This window comes from Kogia breviceps, chromosome 15 (assembly GCF_026419965.1).
Source record: "Kogia breviceps isolate mKogBre1 chromosome 15, mKogBre1 haplotype 1, whole genome shotgun sequence".
Lineage (NCBI taxonomy): Eukaryota > Metazoa > Chordata > Mammalia > Artiodactyla > Physeteridae > Kogia > Kogia breviceps.
In genome coordinates, this window is record NC_081324.1 from 50,501,829 (window position 1) to 50,527,038 (window position 25,210).

The following is a 25,210-nucleotide window of genomic DNA, read 5'->3' on the forward strand; positions in this document are numbered from 1 at the left end:
GTGATTCCAGGACTGGTTTAAATAACAATGTAGTTAGTATCCTAATCCTTTTTTTTAAAGTTCATATGCATGCATGCACGCATTCATGCATGCATTCATTCATTTATTCATTTATTTATTGGTTGCGTTGGGTCTTCGTTGCTGCCTGTGGGCTTTCTCTAGTTGCAGCGAGGGGGGCTACTCTTCATTGCGGTGTGCAGTCTTCTCACTGCAGTGGCTTCTCTTGTTGTGGAGCACGGGCTCTAGGCACGTGGGCTTCAGTAGTTGTGGCATGTGGGCTCAGTAGTTGTGGCTCGTGGGCTCTAGACCACAGGCTCAGTAGTTGTGGCACACGGGCTTAGCTGCTCCACAGCATGTGGGATCTTCCCAGACCAGGGCTCGAACCCGTGTCCCCTGCATTGGCAGGCAGATTCTCAACCACTGGAATGCCAGGGAAGTCCAGTATCCTAATCCTTTTAAAAACACATATCTTCACCTCTTAGCTCAAATTTTATAAAGAGACCAGACATCATACCAGGAAATTTTAATTTTTGAAATTTGCTAGGCAAATGACTACATATTGTTTTGTATTTTCTTTTTCCTGTTTTCATATTTATTTTTCATTTTAATTTTTTAAAATGAGAAAAGATAAATAAATAAATGTATTTATTTACTGGTAGAGGGCATCTAACTGCTTTGAAAGGATTAAGAAGGTAAGTGAGGGCTATGAGCTTGGATGGCTGCTCAGCTATGAATGACCACAGGAGACCAGAGAAAATCAAGACAGCATTTTCTGAACACAGGAATTTGGTGAGATCGAGACAGTTTAATTATTTTTTTAAAAAATCAAATTAAATAAGTAGAAAAACTTCAAAGACAAAAATTTAAAAATCTTCATGCTCCATAGTGGTAGTGATTTTTGGTACTTTCAGTTGCTAAGATTTTAGGGCTTAAGAAATTTTGAAGCAGTTGCTCTAATGACCTGAAACTAATTACCTGGGCCTTAAGTAAGAAAGAAGCACTGTACAAACCTCAATGCTATGTGGGTCCACACGGGATTAAACTAACAATCCCCTCCCCCAAACCCAAGGCCAGGCTGAAAACAGGCCTATCCACCTCAAGATTTACTTAGATTTATGAGGTTCTAGTTAATTTGGTATATGTTAGAATATTGGGTAGAAACATCCCAGCTATAACTTTGCAAAGTATCATTTGCATGGACACTGAGATTCAAGAAGTGCGTTTGCTTCTAGGGCTGCCTCTTCTGGTCTCATAGGTTGTTTCCAAGTCTTTGACTATCCCAGCCTCCACCCTAACCCTCAATACCTTGCTGTAGCTTCTCCTGGGTTATCTTGGCTTCATTTAACAGTTTATCGCTGTTGGAACTCAGGGTTTTAGCTTTTCTTGGAACATCTTCCTTTATCACTGTCTGAAAGCAAAGTGTTTATCAGCTTTAAATGTGATACACCTTAGGAAATATAGTGTAAGCGTTTTCATCCTACCCTGAAGCCCTTATTTTAATCTTTAAAGAATGAGGTTAGAAGGTAAGAAGGAAGTTTAAAAAGACTGTTCCTTAAAAGATACAGTCAGGGATCTAAGAAGACATCTGTGGCTTGGGGAGGCAGACCCATCTCTGCTGATATAATGACACATTGTGTGACACTTTCTCATTTTCTCACTGTCACTTGTACAATACCCTCTGCAATAATGGAGGACAGAGCTAAAATGCTTTTAGGCTTTTAATCTTCAGGAGATAAAAATCTTCAACCTTCTGAGGTCTGTCCCCTAATTCTCTCATAGTTAATAATTTCTTCTTTATTTTTAAACGTAGGAATATTATATGATACATTTAAGATCCCATAGGACTCCACAGACATGCCCAGGTGTAAGACAAATGACAGGAAATAAATGGTTATAAAATTGTGTACAAAACTTTCTCTTCTTTGGTAAATGTTAATACTCCATACTCAGTCACAGCATAAAAACATACCTGGTAAGAAGCAGGGTATAATACTTTCATGGTTCAAAATCAATAATCAGTGTGATTTCTATCTGGTTTTACAAATGATTTTTAAAAGTGGGCTACATTTATCAAACAGCCAAGTATATACAGAAATGACATATCTAGAACAAGTTCGAGTCTATTCTATATAACAAATTCTGGTCTAAAATAATGCTTTTTTCTATTCCTTGGTGCACACAGAAAGAAGATAGGAAAATGAGTCGTCTCCAGAGTGCCTGGAGAGAAGGTACCAGTGCAGGTGCTTGCTCACCTGGAGGGCAGCCTCAGACGCACTGGTGGCCTTGTCCGCTGCGTCCTCGGCTGCTTTGATGGCATTGAGGATGTTCTCATAGGCGGTGGCAGCGTCCACGGCACAGCGTACCAGCTCAGCCCCACTGGTGTTCCTCTTGATCCTAGAAAATGGTACAGGAGAGGGCTCCAGCGGTCCCCCTGCCTGCAGCTGAGCCCCCTAACCTCCCGATTCTTTTGACAGATGGAGACTTGGGGCTGCAGGCTCTGCAGCTCTGCCCCAAGGATGCAGCTGGGAATCAGGCCCCTACAGCTGGTCGGGTTCGGACCTGGGCCCTGGGTGCTGCCCTCCACCCTGGTCTGGAGACCCCACTCCCCCTGAGAGGCCTTCCCGCCAGGCTCCAGCGGCCCCTGCAGTTAGACCCGCCAGGCCGGCCACTCACTCCTCCAGCTGCCTTGCCAGCTCCTGTAAAGACTGTGCATGCTTCTCTGCCTCCTCCACCAGGGATGCTTTACTGGACGATTTGGAAAGTTCTCTCACTTTGTCACTTAGTTCGTGTCTTGCTTCATTTAAAGTGACAGCTAGTTTTTCATATTCCTATATTTTCCAAGTAAACAAGAGGCAGTGTCAACTTAAGCAAAGCATGTATATGCCATTTTCTTGACCTCTGTCGTAAATGACGTTTCCAGGAAGCAACAATGAGAAACTGTTTTCTGAGCCCACTCAGCACACCAATTACTCCTTGGTTACTTGAGATATTGACACTGATAATATTCTCCCAAGTTTTACCATTTTGAACATTTTCCATATGGTGGGTACCCACTTTGATAGATTTTATAAAAGCTCATTATTATCATTAGTGTATAGTTGTACTAAACCAAAATACTTTTTTTCTGATTTAGAAATAGCGATAGTAAAAGATATTTTCAAAATGACCAATGGGCTGCTAAGAAATGTTGCCCATCTTTTACCAGTCCTAAATGTCTTCTGTTAATAATGTATGCCTGATATTTTATTTGTTAATTGTTTTTCAGCTTTACTGAGGTATAATTGACATACAATTGTAAGATATTTAAAGTGCACATAGTGATGATTTGATATACGCCTACATTGTGAAAGGATTCCCCCATTGCGTTAACACATCAATCAGCTCATATTTTATCCTCTTAATTTTTTGGGGAGTGGGAGTGAGAACATTTAAATTCTCTTTTAGCGAATTTCAATTATACAATATAGTGTTATTAACTAGAGTCATATTGCTTTACATTAGATCCTCAGACCTTATTCATCTTATAGATGAAAATGATATTTTAAAAATAGCACCACATTTTTTTGTTATCACAAAAGTAACATTCACTCACTGCAGGCAAATTAGATAATAGAGATAGATATAAAGAAGATACATCATTCACCCCTCCCCCAAGGGACAACCACTCTTAACATTCTGGTATATTTTCTTCCACCTAAAAGACATATATTGGAGAAAAAATTGGTTAGCCGATCTCATCGTTTCCTCGAAACATAATTTAAATGCTTTTTGATTTTCTAGAGAACAAGTTTTGCCTCTACCTCATGGCTTTTACTCATCAGCTGCAAGGCAACATTAGTTTTCAGTAAGGAAGAGTCTGCAGTGGCTAGATGCTTGGTGAAGTCACTCTGGAGGGAATTCATTTCTTTAACGTGTCTCTGGAGAGAATAAAAAGAATGTCTTGTGAGCTTCATGATATAGTGTCAGAAGGCACAGGCATATTTATTGGACAACAGCATAGAAGTAATTTCAGAGTCAGAATGTCTTCTTGCACTTAAAGGTCATCTAGGAAACTCCAAAGCCATGAGACATCAGTTCAATTTGCTGTGTAGGTGTGTTGTCATAGTTTCCACAGACAACATGCCAATGAGACAATCGTTGTCACATTGGAGAAGGTTTCTACACGGGGGGTCAACTAGGCCCATGAGGTGGATGTATAATTAAGCTCTGGCTAGCGGATCAGAACGAGGGATTTTAACTAAGGAAATCAGCACCAACATCAGCACACTCTACATGCCGGTCCCAACGAAGATGTTGGGACACTTCAATAAGGAAACACACAGGACTTTAGGATGCCAGGGTGGAGGCTGCCAGAGTTCAGGGACCCATAAAATTGGATCCTGCTCCCTTCCCCTTGGCAAAATCAGTGACTTCCAACAGAGGTGTTACTACCTGACGAGGCTTTGGGAGTTTATTACCATCTGTGAAGATATTAATCATTGTCTTTTACGAAATTCTTGGGGATTTTTTTTGGGGGGGGCGTGTTCAGTCCTATGTTATTCCACTTTGATCTTACTGTCATTTCATAGCACCTCACACTTTTGTTGTTGTTTTAGCCTACAGTGTTCACCATTGAAATACACACTATAGAATTCGAGCTTTAAATCCTCATTGCAACTCCTGCATGTGGCCTGTATTTTGACTTATTTCCTATAAAGCAAGTAATGGCTTAAAATGCCTTTGCTGGTGATTCTGATAATGATGCTTACATATATGACACAAAAAGTCAGTTATTTAGAGCATACATTGTACACTTTAAATTAATTATAACAATACTAATTTCTCACCTATTTGGCAGCATTATTGGTCCAGCACTCTATCAGCCAGGGGTGTGGGTGAAGCGATTTGCTCTGCTTTCTCTGTGGTTTAAGTTCAGAAACTTTTCTGGCTGCTGAGAAGTAGCAACTACTTTGATTTTGCATTTAGTGCCTCTCTCCTATTTGATTAGGGCTTCCCGTACAGACAGCTGCCTGGCTCTGCCACTTTATTAGCGATAAAGATTCCTGTTCCCTCATCCTTGTCACTAACCAAACCATGCAGATTCTGACCGTGACCTCACCTTGATGGATTCCAAAGCTCTCTCATTTTCTCGGTTGAGGCCGGTGGCCTGCTTTGCTTGGTCACTGGCCTCCTGTAGAGCGGCACGGAGGTCACTGAGTTTGGCTTCGTAGTCATTTAAAGAATCTCGCATATTCTTAACAAGCCCATTGTTCTCCATCTGGTGGTTTTCCAGCCAGCTCCTTATTCGAATCAGCACTGCAATACATCACCTTTTTGTTTTCCACTTGAGAGATAAGTACATTGGAAGCTAACTTATAAAGACTACAGAAGGAGAATTGAGTTTCTACTCACTTCATGTTTTTCCTTGAACTTGCAAGGGAACAGGAAAGGAAACTAGCATTTATGTTATATCATACACACACTGTTTCATTTAACTTTCGTGACAACCACGTGAAAACAGTAATTATCATCCTCATGTTTCACATAGGAAAATGGATGGCCTGAGAAATTGGGTGACAAGGTTTCAGCCTTGGGACTTGAACTTGACCTGCAGAGCACAAAGCACATGCTCCTTCTACTACTAACACTGTCTCCTTGCAGCTAAAAGCCAAGGCTAATATTAAATTTAAACAATACAAATGCTAAAAGAGAACTGTTACTATCTGTAACCACTGATATATCATTTTACTAGAGAATAAAGGTCAGTATTTGGAAAAATATACACCAAATTATTATTTCTTACAGTTTTGAGCTAATGAGGCTTTTTCTCTAACCCAAACCTTGAGATATATTCAGTTAATTTCTAGTATATTCATTTTTGGAGGTAACTAGTGCTAATATCAATGTATGATTCAAAACCTCAATGGTGATAAGGTGACCATTAAAAATGATATGAGAGAGCTGAGTGGAGATGAACGAAAGAAGAATGAAAATGCAGTTAAAAAGGAACAAGACGTATCAGTGTCAAATATCTAAGAAGAAACTTTTTTTTTTTTTTGCATGATGGTAACATATTCTATTCTATGGATAAAGAAGATGTGGTACATATATACAATGGAATATTACTCAGCCTTTAAAAAGAATGAAATGATGCCATTTGCAGCATTATGGATGGACCTAGAAATTATCATACTAAGCGAAGTAAGCCAAACAAAGACAAATACCATATGATATCACTTATATGTGGAATCTAAAATATGACACAAATGAACATATCTATGAAAAAGAAACAGACTCACAGACATAGAGGAGACTTGTGATTGCCAAGGAGTGGGGAGGGAGGGAAGGATTGAGAGTCTGGGATTGGTAGATGTAAACTATTATACATAGGATAGATAAACAACAAGATTCTACTGTAGAGTACAGGTAACTACATTCAATATCTTGTGATAAACCATAATGGAAAATAACGTGAAAAAGAATGTATATATATATATATATATATATGTATAACTGAAATCACTTTGCTGTACAGCAGAAATTAACACAACATTGTAAATTAACTATACTTCAATAAATTAAAAAAAAAAAATGTTGTTCTGTCCTGTGGCTTCTCAGTAATCTGAAAGGGCTACCTATTTTCACCACATGATCCTCTACCAGTAATATACGCTGAAAAGACGAGCCCCTCCACCTGGCACCGATGACTAGATATTGCACTCTGCACATTGTATTTCAAACCATTTAGAACGGATTGTATGCAAGAATTTGGGAGGGTCCTTACGAAGCTGAGCCTCTCTTTTTTCAGCTTCTGCTTCCCTCAGGTTCTTCCCAAAGTTGCGGTTCCTCAGTTCCCTTAACATGCGCTCCGCTTCAGCCAGCTTTCTGGAAAAATCATCCAAAGGCAAGTTGTTTCCTTCTCCTTCTGTCTCAGAGATCTGCTTCACGAGAACTGGAAAACATCAAGCAGTTTATTAAACTGGGAATTCTGGACTCCAGAAGACTACTAAAAAAAAAAAAGGCCGAGATTTTTATGGAGGGTTCTTATTGGTTTTTTAGTATCACTATAGGCTCTTTTTCATAATGTTGAACTCTTTCTGTGTACAACAAAGGCCACAAAGTAATATAAAAGATGTTTAATTGGGCTGAGTAACTCTTCTTACTGTGCACATTCCGGATGACATTTTTAATCTTCGTGTCCAGCTCTTTGGCGCTTTGGGTTGTCCGATCAACATTGCTATATAGTGTTTGAGCTTTTCTGGAATTTATTTGAACCTATATTAAAAAATTGATGAGCAACAAAGTAAGTTGATGGGAGGAAAAAACTAACAATATTCTGAAAGCAAAAAAAAAAAAAAAGGTTAATGTTGTTGACCTAACACATTACCTTTTCTTGCAAAGTTTCAAATTCGCGATTCAAGTTACTCAGTTCTTTTTCCAGGCCATCCAGTTTTGATTTATGATTTGAAATGGTGGAACTGTAGCTGAGTAACTGGCTCTGAAAGTAACATACAAAGTTAATCTCTCACTTTAGAGTAGAAATTTGGAGGGAAGTCTTACCAACTTGGTAAACCTAGTGATGATATGAAAAGATTCATTTAGCAAGACCAATGCTGATCCTTAGGGAAAAAAAATACGGTTCTTTGAAATAGGCCACATGAAGAATAAATTTCTGATATAAATTGTGATATGGCTCTAAAATAAAGTAGTAAAATTTAAAAACATGAAGAGACAAGAGATACTTTACTTGAATTAACGATCTAACCTTATAGAAATGAGGGTGATGCCACTTACTTGATGTATTAAGGTTTAGATTCTATTATAAAGAATTGTTCAGTTATTTTTAACCTAAATGTTACCTGATAATACTAAAAAGAAGTGCCTATGGCTACTCCATTCAAGGACTCATTAGATTCAAAGGATTATAGAGCACGAGAGAAATTTGTAGCTCATTTAATTGAATACCCTTATTCAAGATGAAAAAAAATGAGAAAACAGAAGCCCAAAGAAGTTGGGTGACCCATACATGCCACAGAAGTACAGGCGATTACTGATTGCTTCAGGACGCAAATCTTGGTCCCCTGTCCTTTTTGGGGAACTCAACAGCCTCATTACTTTTAGAAGGTGACATTGTCTCATATAATACCTAGAGTAGTAAATATTTTCAATTTGGGGGAAAAAATATGTTAATACCTTGAGAATTTTTACAAGAAAAAACAAAATTATTATCTCTATTTGCACACGAGAACCAGTGTTGGGTAAAACAGCACAGGCTTTCCAGCTCAGGTCCACACCCTAGGTTCACCACTTAATAGATAAGCTCACTGGGCCTTATCTCTTTCATCTGTATATTGGTGATTATAATATTAAGCTGCTGGGTTGTTTTCAGTGGTAAGTGGGCTAATGCATTATAAAATGTCACATACATACGACTGTTCAAAAAATTAGTTGCTTTCTCATACATATTCCTACTGAATTTTCATAGTGTTTGTGTGATATTGCAAGAAGATAGTTCTATTTTAATTTTGTTATAGGCAAATGAGGCACATCATTCTAAAGAGTGTTAGTAGAAGTATAAGAAGTAAGAAGTATAGTGGGTAAAGCATGGTCTTTAGAATTTCATCTTGTGTATGAATAATGGTTGACAATCAATCACCCTACTTTCAAAACCCTCACCAATCCCAGACATCAGAGGTTACAGAGAACAAAATTATCTGTTGGATTTTTCTTACACTTTCTTCAAGTTCATACAAATCTATAAAAGCAGACTGACATTTTCCTGAGTAGATAGTCTTTTATTTTGTCAAAAAAAGGTTACAATTTTCTGTGACTTTCTGCAGTCACAGAGCAGGTTAACACATGTAGATTTTATTAATTCTGTTTTATTATAATCTGCACTAGGGGACAAACTGGAATTTATGCAACAATGCCCTGATTGTTTCAGATGTTTTATTTTTAATTTTTGCAGACAGGAAGACAAAAGTCATTCTTACCTTTGCTCCCCTTTCTGTAATGCATCTTTTTATTTTCAGCCTGCTTTTAAGTATGTCAACTTATTTTTGTTTTTAAAGAAACTAATTAATGGTGGGCTTTAGTGAGACTTTTATTCTGTATCCTGCTTAGAATTCACAGGACTTCTTAGAGCTGTGGGTTAATAGTTTTACCTCAAAATTGGAACATTTTCTACTGTAAAAGCACAAATATTTTTCTGTCCCTTACTCACTTCTTTTTTCTTCAGTGACAACAATTACATATAGGTTTGGTGACTTGATGTTGTCCCACAGGTCAATGAGGCTCTTTCTGGTTTTGTTTGTTTGATTTTTTAAAAGCTTTACTGAGGTATAACTGACATACAACAAAAGGCACGTGTTTAAAGTACACAATTTGATATGTTTTGACACATGACCCATGAAATTATCTCCACAATTAAGATAAGAAACATGTCTTCATGCCCCTCATAACCCCTTCCCCCGATTCTCCCTGACATTTCCTTCCCCTTCACCAGGAACAAACACTATTAGATTACTTTTCATTTTCTAGAACTGTGCACAACTTACGATTGTCACACATAAACACACATACTCATTAGGATATGAACTTTTCTTGGTTTGGCTTCTTTCAGTCAGAGTAATTATTCTGAGATTCACCCATGCATCAGTAGTTCATTACAATTGATTGCAAACTAGTATTCTACTTTGTAGATGTACAGCCATTTATTTATGCCTTCACCTGCTGACAGACTTTTGGGATGTTTCTGATTTTTGCTTATTGCAAATAAAGCTGCCAAAAAAAAAAAAAAAAAGGAATTTCATTCTTCTGGAACTACCACATACTAGGTGTGTGATTGAAGGCAAGTTACTTAGCTTTTACAGGCCTGTTAAATAAAAATAACACTAATTTCCTCATAGGATGTTGTGAGACGTAAGGAAAGCACTTAGCACAGAGCCTGGAACATAGGATGGATACCAAAATGTTGGTTTCCTTCCCTTCACTGAAAAAATGCAGGGTTATACTGATGACATCAAAGTAACCCAAGTGGCTTTTCTTTTTCTCTGAAAACATAAAGACTTTCCCCCCTCCTCTCCATATTAAGCCTGCAAACCATGCACTAAAATTACCCTAATGGGATGGAAAAGAACCAGTTTTCTAGCATTAGTTTTTGCTGTATGTACTCAACCATAGCCACTAATGGTTTACAATCAGCCCTCATTCCAAAAGCACTTATTAAACTTTCCCCAAACCCTCTTTCACTATGTCTAGCTTAGGGTTTATCTCATCTACTGATTTATTCTACTTTGAGTATATTTTTTCATTTCCACGAGTTTTACTTAGATCTTTTCATATTTACCTCTTCTTGTTTGGTTTCTGGTGTTTTAAATTTTTTTCTAATTTCTTGTTCCTTCTAGTGGATGTTATTCTTTAAAGTAATTTTCAGATTGTCCTATGATTTTCATTTTCTCTAAAGGGAACTCATCACTTGACTGTCGCTTCTGCTGCATGTCTTTCTTATTATCTGTCTGTTACAGTGTTTGCAGGCTCCTTCCAAGAGGGAGATTCCTTCTTCTCCCTGTACTCTCTGTGCCCTGTCCAGTGATCCTGTGGTCATCATTACTCCCACCCCAGACCCCCCTGTCCAGGACCAGGTGTTATCTTGACAGCTTAGGACTTGCACATTATGGTGATAGTGAGAATGTCACATTTCAGCACAGATCCTGGTTTGTGAGTCTTGTCCACATCCTGGCTGCAAGGTTGTCCTTTCTTAGGTTCTCATACAGCCATTGTCCAACAGTGGGAATTGGAGTTTTAAGGTTGCTTTTTCAGCCTTCATTTGTAGGCAGAAGAGCCCCCGTTTTCCCCCCAGGGAGCCTGACTCTGGCCTGTGGGGCACTTTCAGCCCTAGTACTTCTTAGGATACCCTCCTGACCACCTTCTTTCCAACTGTACATAGTACATGTTCCGAGCTATGAAACAGACATCAACACATTTAAGAGAAATGGAATCATAAAGTATGTTCTCTGACCCCAAAAGAGTTAAACTAGAAATAACAGAGAGTTATCTGGAAAATCCCCAATTCAGAAATTAAACAATACAGTTCTAGTCACAAGAGGAATTAGAAAATTTTTCTTTTTTCTTTGGCCACACTGCGTGGCTTGTGGGATCTCAGTTCCCAACCAGGGATTGAACCCGGGCCACAGCAGTGAAAGCCCAGAATCCTAACCACTAGGCCACTAGGGAGCTCCCTAGAAAATCTTTTGAATTGAATGAAAATGAAAACACAACATTTTAAAATGTGTGGAATACAGCTAAAGCAGTGCTTAGGGGAAAACGTATAGCACTAAATGCTTATATTAAGAAAGGTTTTGGATCAGTAAATAAGTTTTTATCTTAAGACACTAGAAAATGAATGGCAAACTAAACCCAAAGCAAGCAGAAGGAAGAAAAGATATGGATAAGAACAGAACTCAATGAAATTGAAAACTGAAAAACAGAAGAGAGAAATCAATGAAATAAAAAGATCAATAAAATTGATAAACCTCTAGCCGGAATAATCAAAAAGAGATAAGACACAAATGACCAATAACCAGAATGAATGAGAAAGCATCACTACAGATTTTGCAGATATTAAAAGGGTAAGGAAAAATTATAAACAACTGTATTGCAATACATTTGGTAATGTAGATGAAATAGAAAAATTGTTTGAAAGGCACAAATTACTAAATATCACTCAAGAAGAAATAGATAAATCCTAATTGTCCCATATCTATTTTTTAATTGATCTTATAGTTTAATTTTTTAAAAAAACCTTCAACAAAGAAAATCCCAGGCCCACATGGTTTCACTGGAAAATTCCATCAAACATTTAAAGAAGAATTAATAACAACTGTACTCAAATTCGTACGAGTCTTCCGAATGCAAAACAGTGAGCTAAAGATTATGAGAAAAATGAGCCCAGAAGTATTCAGTACGTAAGGAATTCTCCCTTAGAAGTGTTAGTTTTGTGTGTTCTCTGGTACTTTTCACCAGTAAAAATCTAATCTTCATTTAGATCAGAGGAAGGAGGACAGCCCCCCTGAGCCTTAAGTGGAGTCAAGATCCCCCCCTTTCTCACGTGAGGAGTATTCGTTCACGCAGCATCTCTCTTCACCAAGTATCTGCTCTGGGCCAGGCATCATGCTGGACCCACAGAGTACTTACCCTCAGGTCCTTGGTCTGGGTCTCCAAGTGCCTCATCTGCTCCAGGGTCCCCACACTGGCACTCAGGCCCTGCAGCTGAGACTTGACCAGGAGGAGCTCATCCCCCATGGTGGCCAGGTCGTTCAAGAGCGTCATCACACAGCTGTCACAATCTGTGGGGGCCGCAATCAAAGGCACATGTGCTGTGGGCTGGAGCCACAGGAATGCAAACAGAGTCCCAGGGCTGTGCCACCCGGTTAATACACACATAGCCCATCACAGGCAAAAATCACAATCCTGGACTTCCCTGAGAAAGATGCAGATTCTGAAAAAGGGAGATCTCTAAACAGGGAGCATTTGACAAAGAAATGGTGGAATGGGGGAAAAGGGTGAGGGTGGTCAAAAGGTACAAACTTCCAGTTATACGATAAGTAAGTTCTTGGGATGTAACGTACAGCACAGTGACTATAGTTAATGACACTGTATTATATATTTGAAAGTTGCTAGAAGAGTAGATCTTAAAAATTCTTAATGCAAGACAGAAAATTTGTAACTGTGTGAGGTGATGGATGTTAACTAAGTTAATTGTGGTGATCATTTCACAACATATACGTATATCAAATCATTATGTTATATACTTTAATACAATGTTACATGTCAATTATATCTCAATAAAACTGGGCAAAAACAGAAATGGTGAATCTATTCAACTTGTTGCTTATTTTGTATGTGAGAAAAGAGTAATAAATAGTTTTTATTTATTGAGTGCTTGCTATTTACCAAGAATCACGATAAGGGATTTATAAGCATTTTTCCAACAGCTATATGAGGTTGGTATAGTTACTACCAACCTGTTTTTACCATTTGACAAATGATGAAACCAAGGCTTGAAGAAGTAAGGTCATTTGCACGAGGTCATACAGATTTTAGTTGACAGAGGCTGGATGTGACTCTAAGTAGCCCTCCTTCCACCACCTCCCACCACTGCTTTCCCGGACTCGAAACTGCATGTCCCAGTGTAGGGCTCACAGATTTTAAGCTGAACCCCACAACTTGGAAAGGAGGCGGCCCTTTCTCTTCTCACCATCACATTCTTCTCCAGGGTCACCATCTTTGGGTTCTTGGTTTATGCAGTCTGAAATGAGGAGTAACCAGAGAAGACAGCGTTATTACACTTACTCTTCATGTGCTTTTTAACTTGGCTTTCAGGAAAGCTAGTTTTGTGTTCAGTCACCCAGCCACACAGCATTGCTGGCTCTTCCCTTTTTCCTCCTTCCTCGGTGCCACTGCTTGGGGAGCTGTCTCATCTCTCGACAATCTTGCTACAGGAACTGCTCTTGTGGCCTCTCTGATTATATATTCAGTTCCTTCTCTACAAAGGGTCATGCCATCCTTATGAAATGAAAACTCCTAATCGTTGGTGTTGTCCTCATTTGGTAGCCTCCTATACAACTGCTGATGTCTCTTCTAATATCATTCAAGAACATTCCATAAACACTGAGCACCTTTGAGCATTCCCAGTGTGCCATGGCCCTGTGCTAGGGGCAGGAATACAAAGATAGCAAGGCAAAAGTCTCTGCTGTCCTGTAGTTTAATGGTCCTATGGGGGAGACAGGCACATTTCACAAGTGTGACAAATGCTGTGAGATATGCACACAAAGTTAGTGGACCGACTCTACCACCTGCTGCTCACATAGGCTGAATATTGAGGTTCTCAGCTATAGACGGGAAAGCCTAATGGTCATCCCTGGACATTCTTTACTCCTCCCACTTCTACACCTTTCCCCATACCATGCATTCTTACGCTGAAATGCCCTCTCATTTTCCTGTGAAAAATCATCTGATTTTATTAAAGGAAAACTCTAAGCTTGAAACTTTCCTAGACATGCTACAGGGAGGCTTTTAGGTGTGTTCTCAGCAGCCACACCTTGTGTGTATACACATACGTTTTGAACCACATTTATTTATTTATTATTATTATTATTTTTTTGCGGTACGCAGGCCTCTCACTGTTGGGGCCTCTCCCGTTGAGGAGCACAGGCTCCGGACGTGCAGGCTCAGCGGCCATGGCTCACGGGCCCAGCAGCTCCGCGGCACATGGGATCTTCCCGGACCAGGGCACGAACCCGCGTCCCCTGCATCGGCAGGCGGACTCTCAACCACTGCGCCACCAGGGAAGACCTGAACCACATTTATTTTTAATTGTTAAAAAAAAAAAATGTAAGTTCACTATGGAAAATTTGGGAAAATCAGCAAAATGAGATAAAACATTATCGTTGATCCTACCACTCAAAGACGTTAAGTGTCTCCTCACAGTATATTTGTAGACATTTTATTATATGTAATCATATGTTTCTCTTACTCATCCTTTTTAAACTATCTTTTACTCACTCTTATATGGACATACAGCTGTGTCACTTTTATTTCCTCAATTAGACAGTAAATGCCTTACAGGCAGGAAACATGGTTTTATTTCCTTCACAAACTCCTGCAAACACCGTATATGGGGGACTTGGCTTATGAGGAGGATTGATTTATCAGTGCAATTTTCTCAACAAGTTTGAGTTTTGACCACCAAGGAATCTGTACGTTATTAATTGAAAGAAAGAATGAAAAAGAGGGAAAAAAGCTCACAGGAACAAACGTGTCTCACATGTGAGCACTTTCTTCCATTTCTGGAACAAAGGGTTCCCATCCTCATTTTAGGTTGGTTACTTTTGTTATTAGAAAAAAGCATTCATCTCACGGGTACGATGTGTCTGATGTCGAAACTTCTCCTGAACACCTCTAGTGACAGTAGAACTCATCTCCTTTTAAACCAGTCCTTCTCATCTTTCAACATTTGACACTTCTTCAGAATGATTTAAAATAGATCTCCCTCTAGCTTCCACTCCTGGATGTGAGTTCTCCGTACCTTAAGCCACACAGAACAAGACCCACCCTTCTCCCACACATGTGCCTTTCAGGTCCGTCCTTTCCAAGTCTCCTTTCCACTGTCCTGGTCTGTCAGTCCTTCCTCATGTCACAGGGCTCCAAGTCCCTTCACAGCCTCACCTTCTTTCTGAACAAACCTGTAGCTTGTCTATTGCCTTGTAAAGACACGGGCCCCTTGTGGGGACTTGCATGGGCAGTGGACCAGGGAACAAGGGCAGGCCACCTGGTTTTGGACACTAGAACTCAGTGGAGATAGTACAAGGCGTCTAAGGGGCCACATTACCCTCTTGATTCATATTGAACTCACCGCTGACAGAAACCTTAGCCACGTCTCATTTGTCACAAACTTATTTTTTTCCCATTCAACTATAGGACCGACTGCATGCTTTTACCCCAACATAATTTTGTCTGGTTAGAACTGGCTCCTCATTCCAGGCTGTTGAGGCCCTATTTTATTCTAAATGTGTCATAGGAGGCATTTGCTAGCTCCTCCAACTTTGTGTCACCTGATAACTGGGTGGGCAGGCCTTCTACATTTCCATTCAAGTCAACGATGTGGAACAAGATGGAGCCCAGATGAAGCGCCAAAGGTGACAACAGACACCTCGTTCTAGACTGATAAGGCTCCATTTACTCTGCATTCCTTTGGGAACAGTCACTCGACTGGATCTAATCCACACATCCAGGGTTTAGTTCTTCATCTTGTCTATAAGATGAGAGATTTTATCTAAGGATTTGGCATTGCACTGTATCGATGGCATTTTCCTGATAAACCACATTAATGTTCTCCATCAAAGAAGGACGTGGAGAGTCTTCCTGTTTTTCCAACTTCCTCTTTTTCCTAATGAACCTATACTAACTCCCAGTTAATGTTTTTTTCTTGGTATGTAAAATCCATCTCCATTATACACCCACATCCTAGAACAGTTATTGCTTTAAGAGAAAGAACACTCTGACTTCTTCAGATACATACACGAAGGAAGCTGATGAGATGATTACCTTATAATGTCAAAGGGAGATCTCAGCAAAAATCACCAAAATAGGGTCTGAAATTATTTTGGCTATAACTAGTGAAGTTTTAAAAGCAATTTACCTAAAAAAAAAAAAAAAAAAAAAAAAAAACCTACTTGAAGTAAGTTATTCACCAAACCTGTGAATACTACCTAAGCATTCCCAAATTTGTCAAAACAAGGGGACAACTTGTTAGCTGGAATTGTGTATGTGCTAGCTGAAAATGTGTGCTTGGCTTCTCTGCCAGCTATTTTATACCAGTTTGATAAAGGTAGGTTAACAGAGGTGTGAATCGATCTTACCTCCCGTCAGGGGGTCACAACTGCCCCAATGGCCGTTGCTGTTACAGCGGCATGGTTGGCAGCTGCCTCCAAATTTCTGGGGATTTCCAAAATATCCTGGTGCACACCTACACAGAATACAGAAAAAGAGAGGAAACACCCAAAGGGCTCATCATTTATTCCACCCAATTTCTCAACTTCTAGCTCCCTGTTTGGGATATTGTAACCCTATGAGAGGAAGGGCTGACATAGATTTGCAAGAGTGAATGTGTCTCAGTACAGAGCCATTTATGACTTGAATGAGAATGGTGAGGAGGGGGAGGCAGGCAGAGATTGCTCCCTTCCTCCTTGACACCCCAGATGACAAGGTCCTCAATCATCCCGAGAGCCAGATGGCGGATGAACAAAATGCATACAGGAGCCGGTGGTTTGACCAATAGGGAAACCAGGGGTGGGTGAATTTTACGCAAGAGTTGTGTTCCTGAAGATATCACACAAATACACACTGCTTAATTTATGGCTAATTTCCTCAAAGAAAAAAATTAAAGTAAAATTCATATAATTTCAATATTTTGCATAAAGGGGGATTTTATTAATATTTCCTATTGTACTATTTCAAGTCTGCATAATTCACATTTATTTGCACTAATTGCTGCAGTGATGGACATAAGGGGCTTAAACAACTGAGCAGTTACAACTGCCACCTTAGCCTGAGCCTTTACTATTCTAGATGATTTAGTGATGAGAATTCAGTTCCTTATTTATAAGGTAAAAGATCATATTTCCTTGATTGTGAATTTCTGTTTCCTTCAAAAAATAACATAAACACATGTTAACGTCTCTGGAACTGGGATGTAAATTAAAATATTTCTGTTCATTAGCAAAATTCCACTCCCACTCTACCCCCCCTAAATTGTCATTAAATTGATGAGTGTGTGGTGTTTTATCATCAATGGAATTGATAGAATCAAGGAAATATGGCATTTGACTTTCTCAAATTTAAGCTTTTCATCAAAGAACTTTGAGGCAAGTTAAATATGCTTTACCAATGGATAAACTGGTGATATAGTGCAAAGGACACAGATTTTTTTTGTTTTGTTTTGTTTGGTTTTTTTTTTAACATCTTTATTGGAGTATAATTGTTTTACAATCGTGTGTTAGTTTCTGCTGTATACCAAAGTGAATGGGAGATCTTTTTAAAAATTTTTTAATTTTGGCTGCACCGGGTCTTAGTTGCAGCACACAGGGTTGTGGATTTCTTAGTTGTGGCTGGCATGTGGGATCTAGTTCCCCAACCAGGGATCAAACCCAGGCCCCCTGCACTGGGAGTGCAGAGTTTTACCAACTGGACCACCGGGCAAGTCAGGACACGGGTTTTGAATCAGGAAGATCTGGCTAGGTCTCCGTCTCGACCACAGTCCATGTAATCTCGGGCTGTTATCTTAACCCCTCAAGCTTCCATTTCTTCATCTATTCCTCTTATGAAGATGTTAAGCTCCATGAGGATGTGCATTTTTCTGGGCAGGCTGTTTTGCTCACTGATGCATCCCTAGCACCTGGGATGATGCCTGGACCCATATTAGGTGTCAGATATAAGTATATGCTGAATGAATGAATGAAAAATTGTACTAACAATACCTGTTTTGGTGGGTGGATATAAGATAAAAGATAATATAGTAAAGAATCTAGTACAACGCCTGCACATAGTAGACATTCAGTAAAAGGTAGCTATTGTTACTTTAAGACATGATAAAATATTCGTATATATGTATGTATGTGTAATTGGTGTCATTTGGAATTCTGCATTTTGGAAAATGGATAGGAAGCAGAAAACCCATGTATTCCCTAATTATCAAGAAGGTAACTAAGCTGAGGTGGCTTATCCAAGTCTACTAAGCAGGTTGTCCTAATAATAGGGCTTTATTTGAAGTGAGCAGCCCCATATTCTGTCTAACAAACCATGCTATGCAAAAGATCTTGGTTTAAAATACTTTTTCTTTAGATGTCTCACCTATATCTAAACTTTCTATGTAAAAGATACATATTTATAAAATACCTTATTTAATGATACATAAATATTCCGGAAGTTTGATTCTGCTTCTTCCTTAATCTTGCAAAGCATTAGTTACCGATTATGAGAAATAACTGGTTCTTTTATTCTCACTTTATGGTCGTGCTAAACACAATGGACTAAACTAAAACTTCCTGATTTCATAGATGACATTGGTACAGCAAATAAAGAGCAGACAGCACGTCTGTCATCTGTGGCTCTGAGTGGCCAAGGGAGAAATGTGTCCCAGAGCACGGGCTGAGGAGGGAAGCCTTTCCTATTCCCTCCCCACCTCTGCCCAGCTAGCTCCCGCATATATGTTTACTTTTCACCTTACTCTGTGCTTGTATTTATCATTGCATAGTTAACCACTAGAGCCAGATGACGCCTGGCAGCCTGGCACAGAGTGGATGCTCAATAAGTGTTAACAAATGAAAAAAAAAAAAAAACTGACATTAAAATGGCATTAAGCTGTGGAAAAGTTTAAAAAAAAACAAAAAACAATAGCTTGCTTTCCTGAGACATCAAACTTAACAAACCTAAGCTGAGAAAACTGTTCATTAAGAATTTCCCTTTTCAGATCAGTTGCCTGTCAGATGGATGTCTCCTCCAGCCTGGTGCTGTTTTCCACTTCACTGTTTGTGCAGAACCATATGGAGGATTAAATTAGGAAGCCTCTCCCAGGTGGGAGTCGCATAGCTTTTAAATCACAGAGCCTGGAAGACCCTCCCAAGCCCATTCCCCACCCCACCTGTCCTTCCTGTCTCTGTGTAGCTGCCCCTTCCGTCCCTCACCCTTCAGGGCTGGTTGATGCCCCTCCTGCTGCAGCCTGATCTAGCCCAGTTATGTTCTCTCTCTATTTTAACAGCTTATTTGTACATCTGTCCACCACTAGACTGGAAAACCCTTGAGGGCAGAGTCTGTGTTCTGGTTGCTGATGTGTTTCTAATGCTTAGCACAGGGCCAGGCTTATACTAGGATCTCCATCCATTTTTCATTGAAGGAAAGAATGAATAAGTGTGGGCAATGTTCCTCCTGCAGAAATGAAAAATAGAAGAACTTTGAATTGCTCCTTTTTACCATAGGATAGTGTCCAGACCCTCAGCTGATGCCCATAACAAGGCACTGCCTCCTTCTACCCGTGGCAGGTACCCTCTAGGCCCTTGGACTTTCCTGCATTACTTCCCTGACCTGAGCTGCCTTCCCCCTCCACCTCCCAGCTCCACTGTCATCCTTTTGACATATCTAAGTCCCACCTTGTCCATAAAATGTTTCAGATAACCCCAGTCTAGAGTAGCCCTCCCTTACTATGAAATCCAGTTGAATTAATTTTGTTTTGTTTTGTTTTTTAAGTAAAATTCATCTAAAGTTATCCAGAAAAATAATATGCCAGAATGGTCCAGGAAAAAATTTAAATGAGGGTTACAAGGGGAGCCTTGCTTAACCAAATAGTCAAAGTCATTTTATAGTTTCAGAAATGATACAGAAGTGATAATGGCACAAGAACCAAATAAAATGTACAAAACAAATCCAAGTTCATATAGAAATTTCGTACACATTTACAGGACTTCCCTGGTGGCGCAGTGGTTAAGAATCCACCTGCCAATGCAGGGGACAGGGGTTCAAGCCCTGGTCCGGGAAGATCCCACATGCCGTGGAGCAACTAAGCCCGTGCGCCACAACTACTGAGCCTGCGCTCTGGAGCCCATGAGCCACAACTGCTGAGCCCATGTGCCACAACTACTGAGCCACCTAGAGCCCATGCTCTGCAACAAGAGAAGCCACCGCAATGAGAAGCCCGCGCACCACAGCGAAGAGTAGCCCGCGCTCACCACAACTAGAAAAAGCCTGCACGCGGCAACACAGCCAAAAAATAAATAAAAACTAAAATATAAAATAAAATCTGAAATCAAACCCCTAATTAAAAAAAAGAAATTCTGTACACATTTAGCTTTAGTGAATTCAACTAAAGGTACTTAGCCAAAGAGGGATGAGAGGATGAGAGCATGAGTGTAAGGGAAAAACAGCTGGAGTGACTGTCCCCATCACTCAGTGAGCACACATCCTGCAGTGAGCATGACATGAGAGATGTGAACCTGCTATTCCCCCAGCTGGTCTAGTTTCCCTGTGCCTCTCCTAGAGTGACTGTTTCACCCTACAGAGTGTGGTTCTGGGTGTCACCAAATGACATGTGCATTTCATGCAACATGGCCCCTGTATTACTGAGACATGGGACACTGGGATACTCAAGGTTACGCCAGCTCTGGTCAATTTTTGCCTGACCTGTAGACCCTAAATCTATCTGCCCTGTGAGATGCAATACCACAAAAAAGTTGAGGTTCCAAATTTTCACCAACATCAAGATTTGAATGTAAGAAATACAACCAGAAAAGTACTAAAACAAAATATGCATAAACATTTGCATATGCATAAACCTCTCTAAGCATGACACTAATGGCTGAAACCCTAAAGAATAAAAGAGTAGGTACAAATATAATAAAACTTAACTATTGCAGATCTAGAATTGACAAAACCAAACCAAAAAATATACAAATGAAAAACAAAACAGAGAAGTATATTTGCAATATATAGCATGAAGCATTAGTTTCCTCTAAAAGATTTGTACAAATCAACAACAACAAAAAAGAACATTCCACTAGAAAAAAATGGGTAAAAGACCTGGAAAGCAATTCAAAACAAAGATTTATAAATGGTCAATAAGCACATGAAAAAAATCCAATCTAATTATTACCAAAAAATGTAAAATAAAATGACATACAATGTTTCCCTATCAAACTGGCAATATTTTTTAAAAGTGAACAGTTTTAGTATCCACTGGAGGCAGACAGTTTTTCTTTTGCTGCTAGTAGGATGGTAAACAGATACAATCTTTCTGAAGGGCAATTTTGCAAAATGTATCAAAAGCCTGAAAAATGTCCCTATGCTTTGGCCCAAGGGACCGCTTCCATAATTACCTCTTGAGGACGTATGTACACAAATATTCAGCTAAAAGGATTCATTTTTAGTGCTGCTTTGAATGGAAAACAGTAAAACTATTTCAAAGGCCAATAGTGGGGGATTATGGAACTTCAGTGGAACTTCCTGGTCCTGACGTGACGTTATCAATGAACACTTATTGATATGGAAATATACTACTAACATACTATTAGATGAGAAAACAAAACAGAAAGCAAAATAGGAATCTACCTTTTTCTTTTAAGAAAAATCTATGCATATAGAACTGATCTGTAAGAACATACAACAAGCACTGTAGGTGGGCAGGCATGAGCATAGGGCAATTGCAGGGGTATGGTACATATTCGTTCTTTGCTCACCTGTATTATATCATTTCTGTAATAATTATGTATTGATCTTATATTAAAGTTATTTTAAATTTTAAAATGTTATCCATGTGATTCATTTGTTATACTGTTACTTTTCCAGATATATGCGTGCTCTCTTCCCCTCTAGATGACAAGTACCTTCTATAGCCTTCACAATACTTGGCAGTGCCCTAGGCGTAGTAGCTAATCATGAAATACTGTTCAGGAAAAACTAAAGCTTGGCTCTGTGGCCCTTTATGATCAGGTATGTTCTTTCCATTTTGTAACATGTATTCTTTTGTTTCACAAACACCTATTATATGAATAGTACCGCACTAGGCACTAGGGGTTCAGAGATGAGTGAGACACAGGCTGTCCTGCAAGTGTCCATAATGTCATGTGGGCATTAAGAGGGGAGTGTGTGTAGGAATATCTAGGGCTGCTGATATGTGTGCGTGTGTAGGAGTATGCAGAGTTGTACGTTTGTGTACAGGCAAGTAGGGATGTGTATATGTGGGGATAAGAGTACGTAGGGATGAGTTTATATGAGTTTATATGAGTTTATATGAGTTTATACGAGTATATAGATACATGTTGGGGGGCTATGTAGGGGTGTGCCCGGGAGTAGAGGTATGTAGCGGTATATATAGGTATGTAAAGGGGTGTTTGCTGGAGCGTATAGGACTATGACATATTGGACCTCGTTCTCAAATGGCTGAAACAGGTACAAAACAAGAAAGAGAAGGAAGTTAATGATTTACTAAGTGAGCACGCTTGTATTTTTCCCAAGAGACTTTTTTCCAGCCTCAGTGAAACCAGAAGCCCCAGCCCTAGCTCTGAGCCTCAACCCAGCAGAGCCCCACTTACAGCCAAGGTGCCTGCAGCAGCCTGCCGGAAGAGCCCACCCCTACCTGCAAGACGGGGAGGAGAGAAGGGGGTGGGGGAGGGGCGGCACCCACCTTTCGCACTGTGTTCCTGTGTATCCAGGTTTGCAGGAGCACTTCACGTTTCCCCCAGTCACAACACAGCCGGTGGCAAAACTTGAAGAAAGACAGAGAAAAGCCCCAGTAAAAACATAAGCTGCTAGACTTCACCCTCATTATTTTTTGCCCCAGAAGAACCTGACTTGCCTTAAGTGAAATTGGAAACCAAGTGTCTGGCTACCTTTTGTGTGAAGAAAATTGTGCCCATCAAGACTTGTAGAGATAATGATGACTGCCTTCAGCTGACATCAGGCAAATTTGGCTGAATGAGGACTGAAGGCATTTACTTTGTTTCATTTTTTGTCTTGGAGAAATACATTCCTTCCCTTAAGACAGAGTAAAGTAACACACTTTGGAAGAGATGATTAGACAGCATTTTTCCAGAATTAACAAGGAAGGAATAAAACAAGTCTAGGCAGAAAAAAAAAGAACAGAGAGCTCTGATTCTTTAAAGAAAAGATTTTTTCTCCTTGTTTATTCTAGTTCTTTTATATTGGGCACAATCTCCTCTGGGAAGAAACAGTGGTAGGTGGGCCAGGCCCTCAGAGCCTCAGAGGCAAGTAAAGCACAGAGCATGCTCAACGCCCAGGTATTTCTGTGGGCACAGCCATTGGTGATTTCCACACTTTTCCAATCAGGCTGTTGGAATTTCAATTCCCTTTTAGTTCTTAACTGGTGTATTTTGAGAAGCTTCTTTAAAAAACAAATTAAACGAAGAGACCATGAAAAAAGTCTTGTTCCTTATGAAACGTCTGGGACTACTGAACATTACCCTGACATAAATCTGAGGGGAAATAACTCCATTTATCTTTGGCTGGTAAAAGAATTCTTATTTGGGGAGCTTCTCTTGGCCAATTAGATACAGTTACACCTCCAAAGGGACAGTTAGAAATTTGTCAGCAGTATTAATATCGCCAGAAGGAGAATTAGAAAAAATAGGGTTTTACTGATAAATCTTAGGAACTGAATGTTACTTAAACTGCACAGAAGCTAGAAGCTGACCTTGAGGATAATATGCTTTGCAACTAAAGATGAACAGCTTTCCCCCAAAAATTTCACCCCGTGAAAATCTTGCTGCTTTTTATTCTCTCTAGCTTCTGTTCAAACAAGCCTGGACAACTGTCAAGTGATAGATCCCTTTACAAATCAAGCCACAGGACTGGGCAGGTTTAACGAGTATCAAATACACAGAGAGCAAACCAGGATGCACATTTCAAATATGCATCTCCAGAAAAGCCACATTGGGCAGGTGACCTCTGATAATTTTGACTTGCCCAATTTCTCTGCTAACTCGGCTAATATCAATCAGCCGTGTGGTCCATAACTGTTCCAGAGCCTGTGCACTACTGATACTTTATCAGCGTCATTCTGATTTTCAAACCAAATCCTGCTTCACTTAGTTACCTGTTATATTTTGTTTGGACCCACAGTGAACATGTCATGATGAGCAGGACTCTGACGAAGTGCCAAGGCCAAGCAGAACCTGGATTATCGTGAAAGGAAAATGGTGGCTTTCTACCCACAGAGTCTACTGGCCTTACTGGAGCCTGGGTGACGATGCAGATCGCATCTCTCTGCGGCTCAGAACTGTCCTGTGGATTCCATCACACTGAGGATAAAATCCATAAAATCCAAGTGCCTTACTCTAGCCTGCAAGGTACAGGATGTGAAACCTGGTTGCCCCGCCAACCTCATCTCCTGGCCGTCTCTCTCTCACTGCCATCCAGCCGCTCTTGCTTCCTTACTGTCCACAAACCCATCATCACAGGGGCTTTCTTGTCTGTTTTTTTTTTTTTTCTTCCTTGCCTTGGACCCTCATCAAAATGCCACGGCTTACTCAATCTCATTGTTCATTGGTCCCTGTCCAACAACTCCAGAAAGCCCTCCTACCACCCTCTGTAAAGAATCTACTCACTACCCATAACATAACCCTTTTATCAATGCCATAGCCTATCTCTATCTGAAATTATACTTCAGATTGATTTGTGCACGTATTTACTGAGTGTGATGATTACCCCCACCCCTCTCCCCGTATTCTCCAGGTAAAGCCTCATGAGATCGGAGTCTTTGCCAGCCTTCTTTACGGCAGTTTCCCCAGCATCTAGAGAAGGGCGGCCTCATGATGGGGCTGAATGAACAGCAAAAGAAAAGAAGAAAAGGCAAAACCCAGAAGCATGCAACTTGTATAGTCTGTCTTTGTCTTGGTTCTGGTTTGCATTTCTTGTTTATTCTTTTTTTTAATAGAACTGTTTTATTAAGATAGCATTCCCATACCATAAAATTCACTCATCTCAAATGTTCAGTTCAACGGCTCTTAGTATGTTCACACCATTGTACAATCATGACTGCAATTTTTGGGCGTTCTCATCACCCCTAAAAGAAACCTCATACCCTTCAACAGTCACTTCCCATTTCCCTCCCACCACCCCCTCCCCAGTCCTAGGCAACCACCAAACTACCTCTTGTCTCTATAGA

At 39.9% G+C, this 25,210-nt stretch overlaps 1 protein-coding gene across 3 annotated transcripts in view; it reads right to left on the bottom strand.

Annotated features, from left to right (window-relative positions):
• LAMA3 (laminin subunit alpha 3) overlaps positions 1–25,210 on the bottom strand; it is a 239,848-nt gene that overhangs the window by 46,592 nt on the left and 168,046 nt on the right. For 2 of the 3 annotated variants that reach the window (XM_059040920.2, XM_067015192.1), the window contains 12 exons: positions 22,712–22,792; positions 16,401–16,507; positions 13,238–13,288; positions 12,175–12,326; positions 7,367–7,477; positions 7,143–7,254; positions 6,764–6,931; positions 5,099–5,295; positions 3,801–3,917; positions 2,674–2,828; positions 2,253–2,394; positions 1,306–1,408 (listed from right to left, as the gene is read on the bottom strand). In XM_059040920.2, the coding sequence (XP_058896903.1) occupies positions 1,306–1,408; positions 2,253–2,394; positions 2,674–2,828; positions 3,801–3,917; positions 5,099–5,295; positions 6,764–6,931; positions 7,143–7,254; positions 7,367–7,477; positions 12,175–12,326; positions 13,238–13,288; positions 16,401–16,507; positions 22,712–22,792 (1,496 nt within the window). Of the gene's footprint in view, positions 1–1,305; positions 1,409–2,252; positions 2,395–2,673; positions 2,829–3,800; positions 3,918–5,098; positions 5,296–6,763; positions 6,932–7,142; positions 7,255–7,366; positions 7,478–12,174; positions 12,327–13,237; positions 13,289–16,400; positions 16,508–22,711; positions 22,793–25,210 lie in introns of those variants that run through there. The other variant, XM_067015185.1, reaches the window with a different exon arrangement.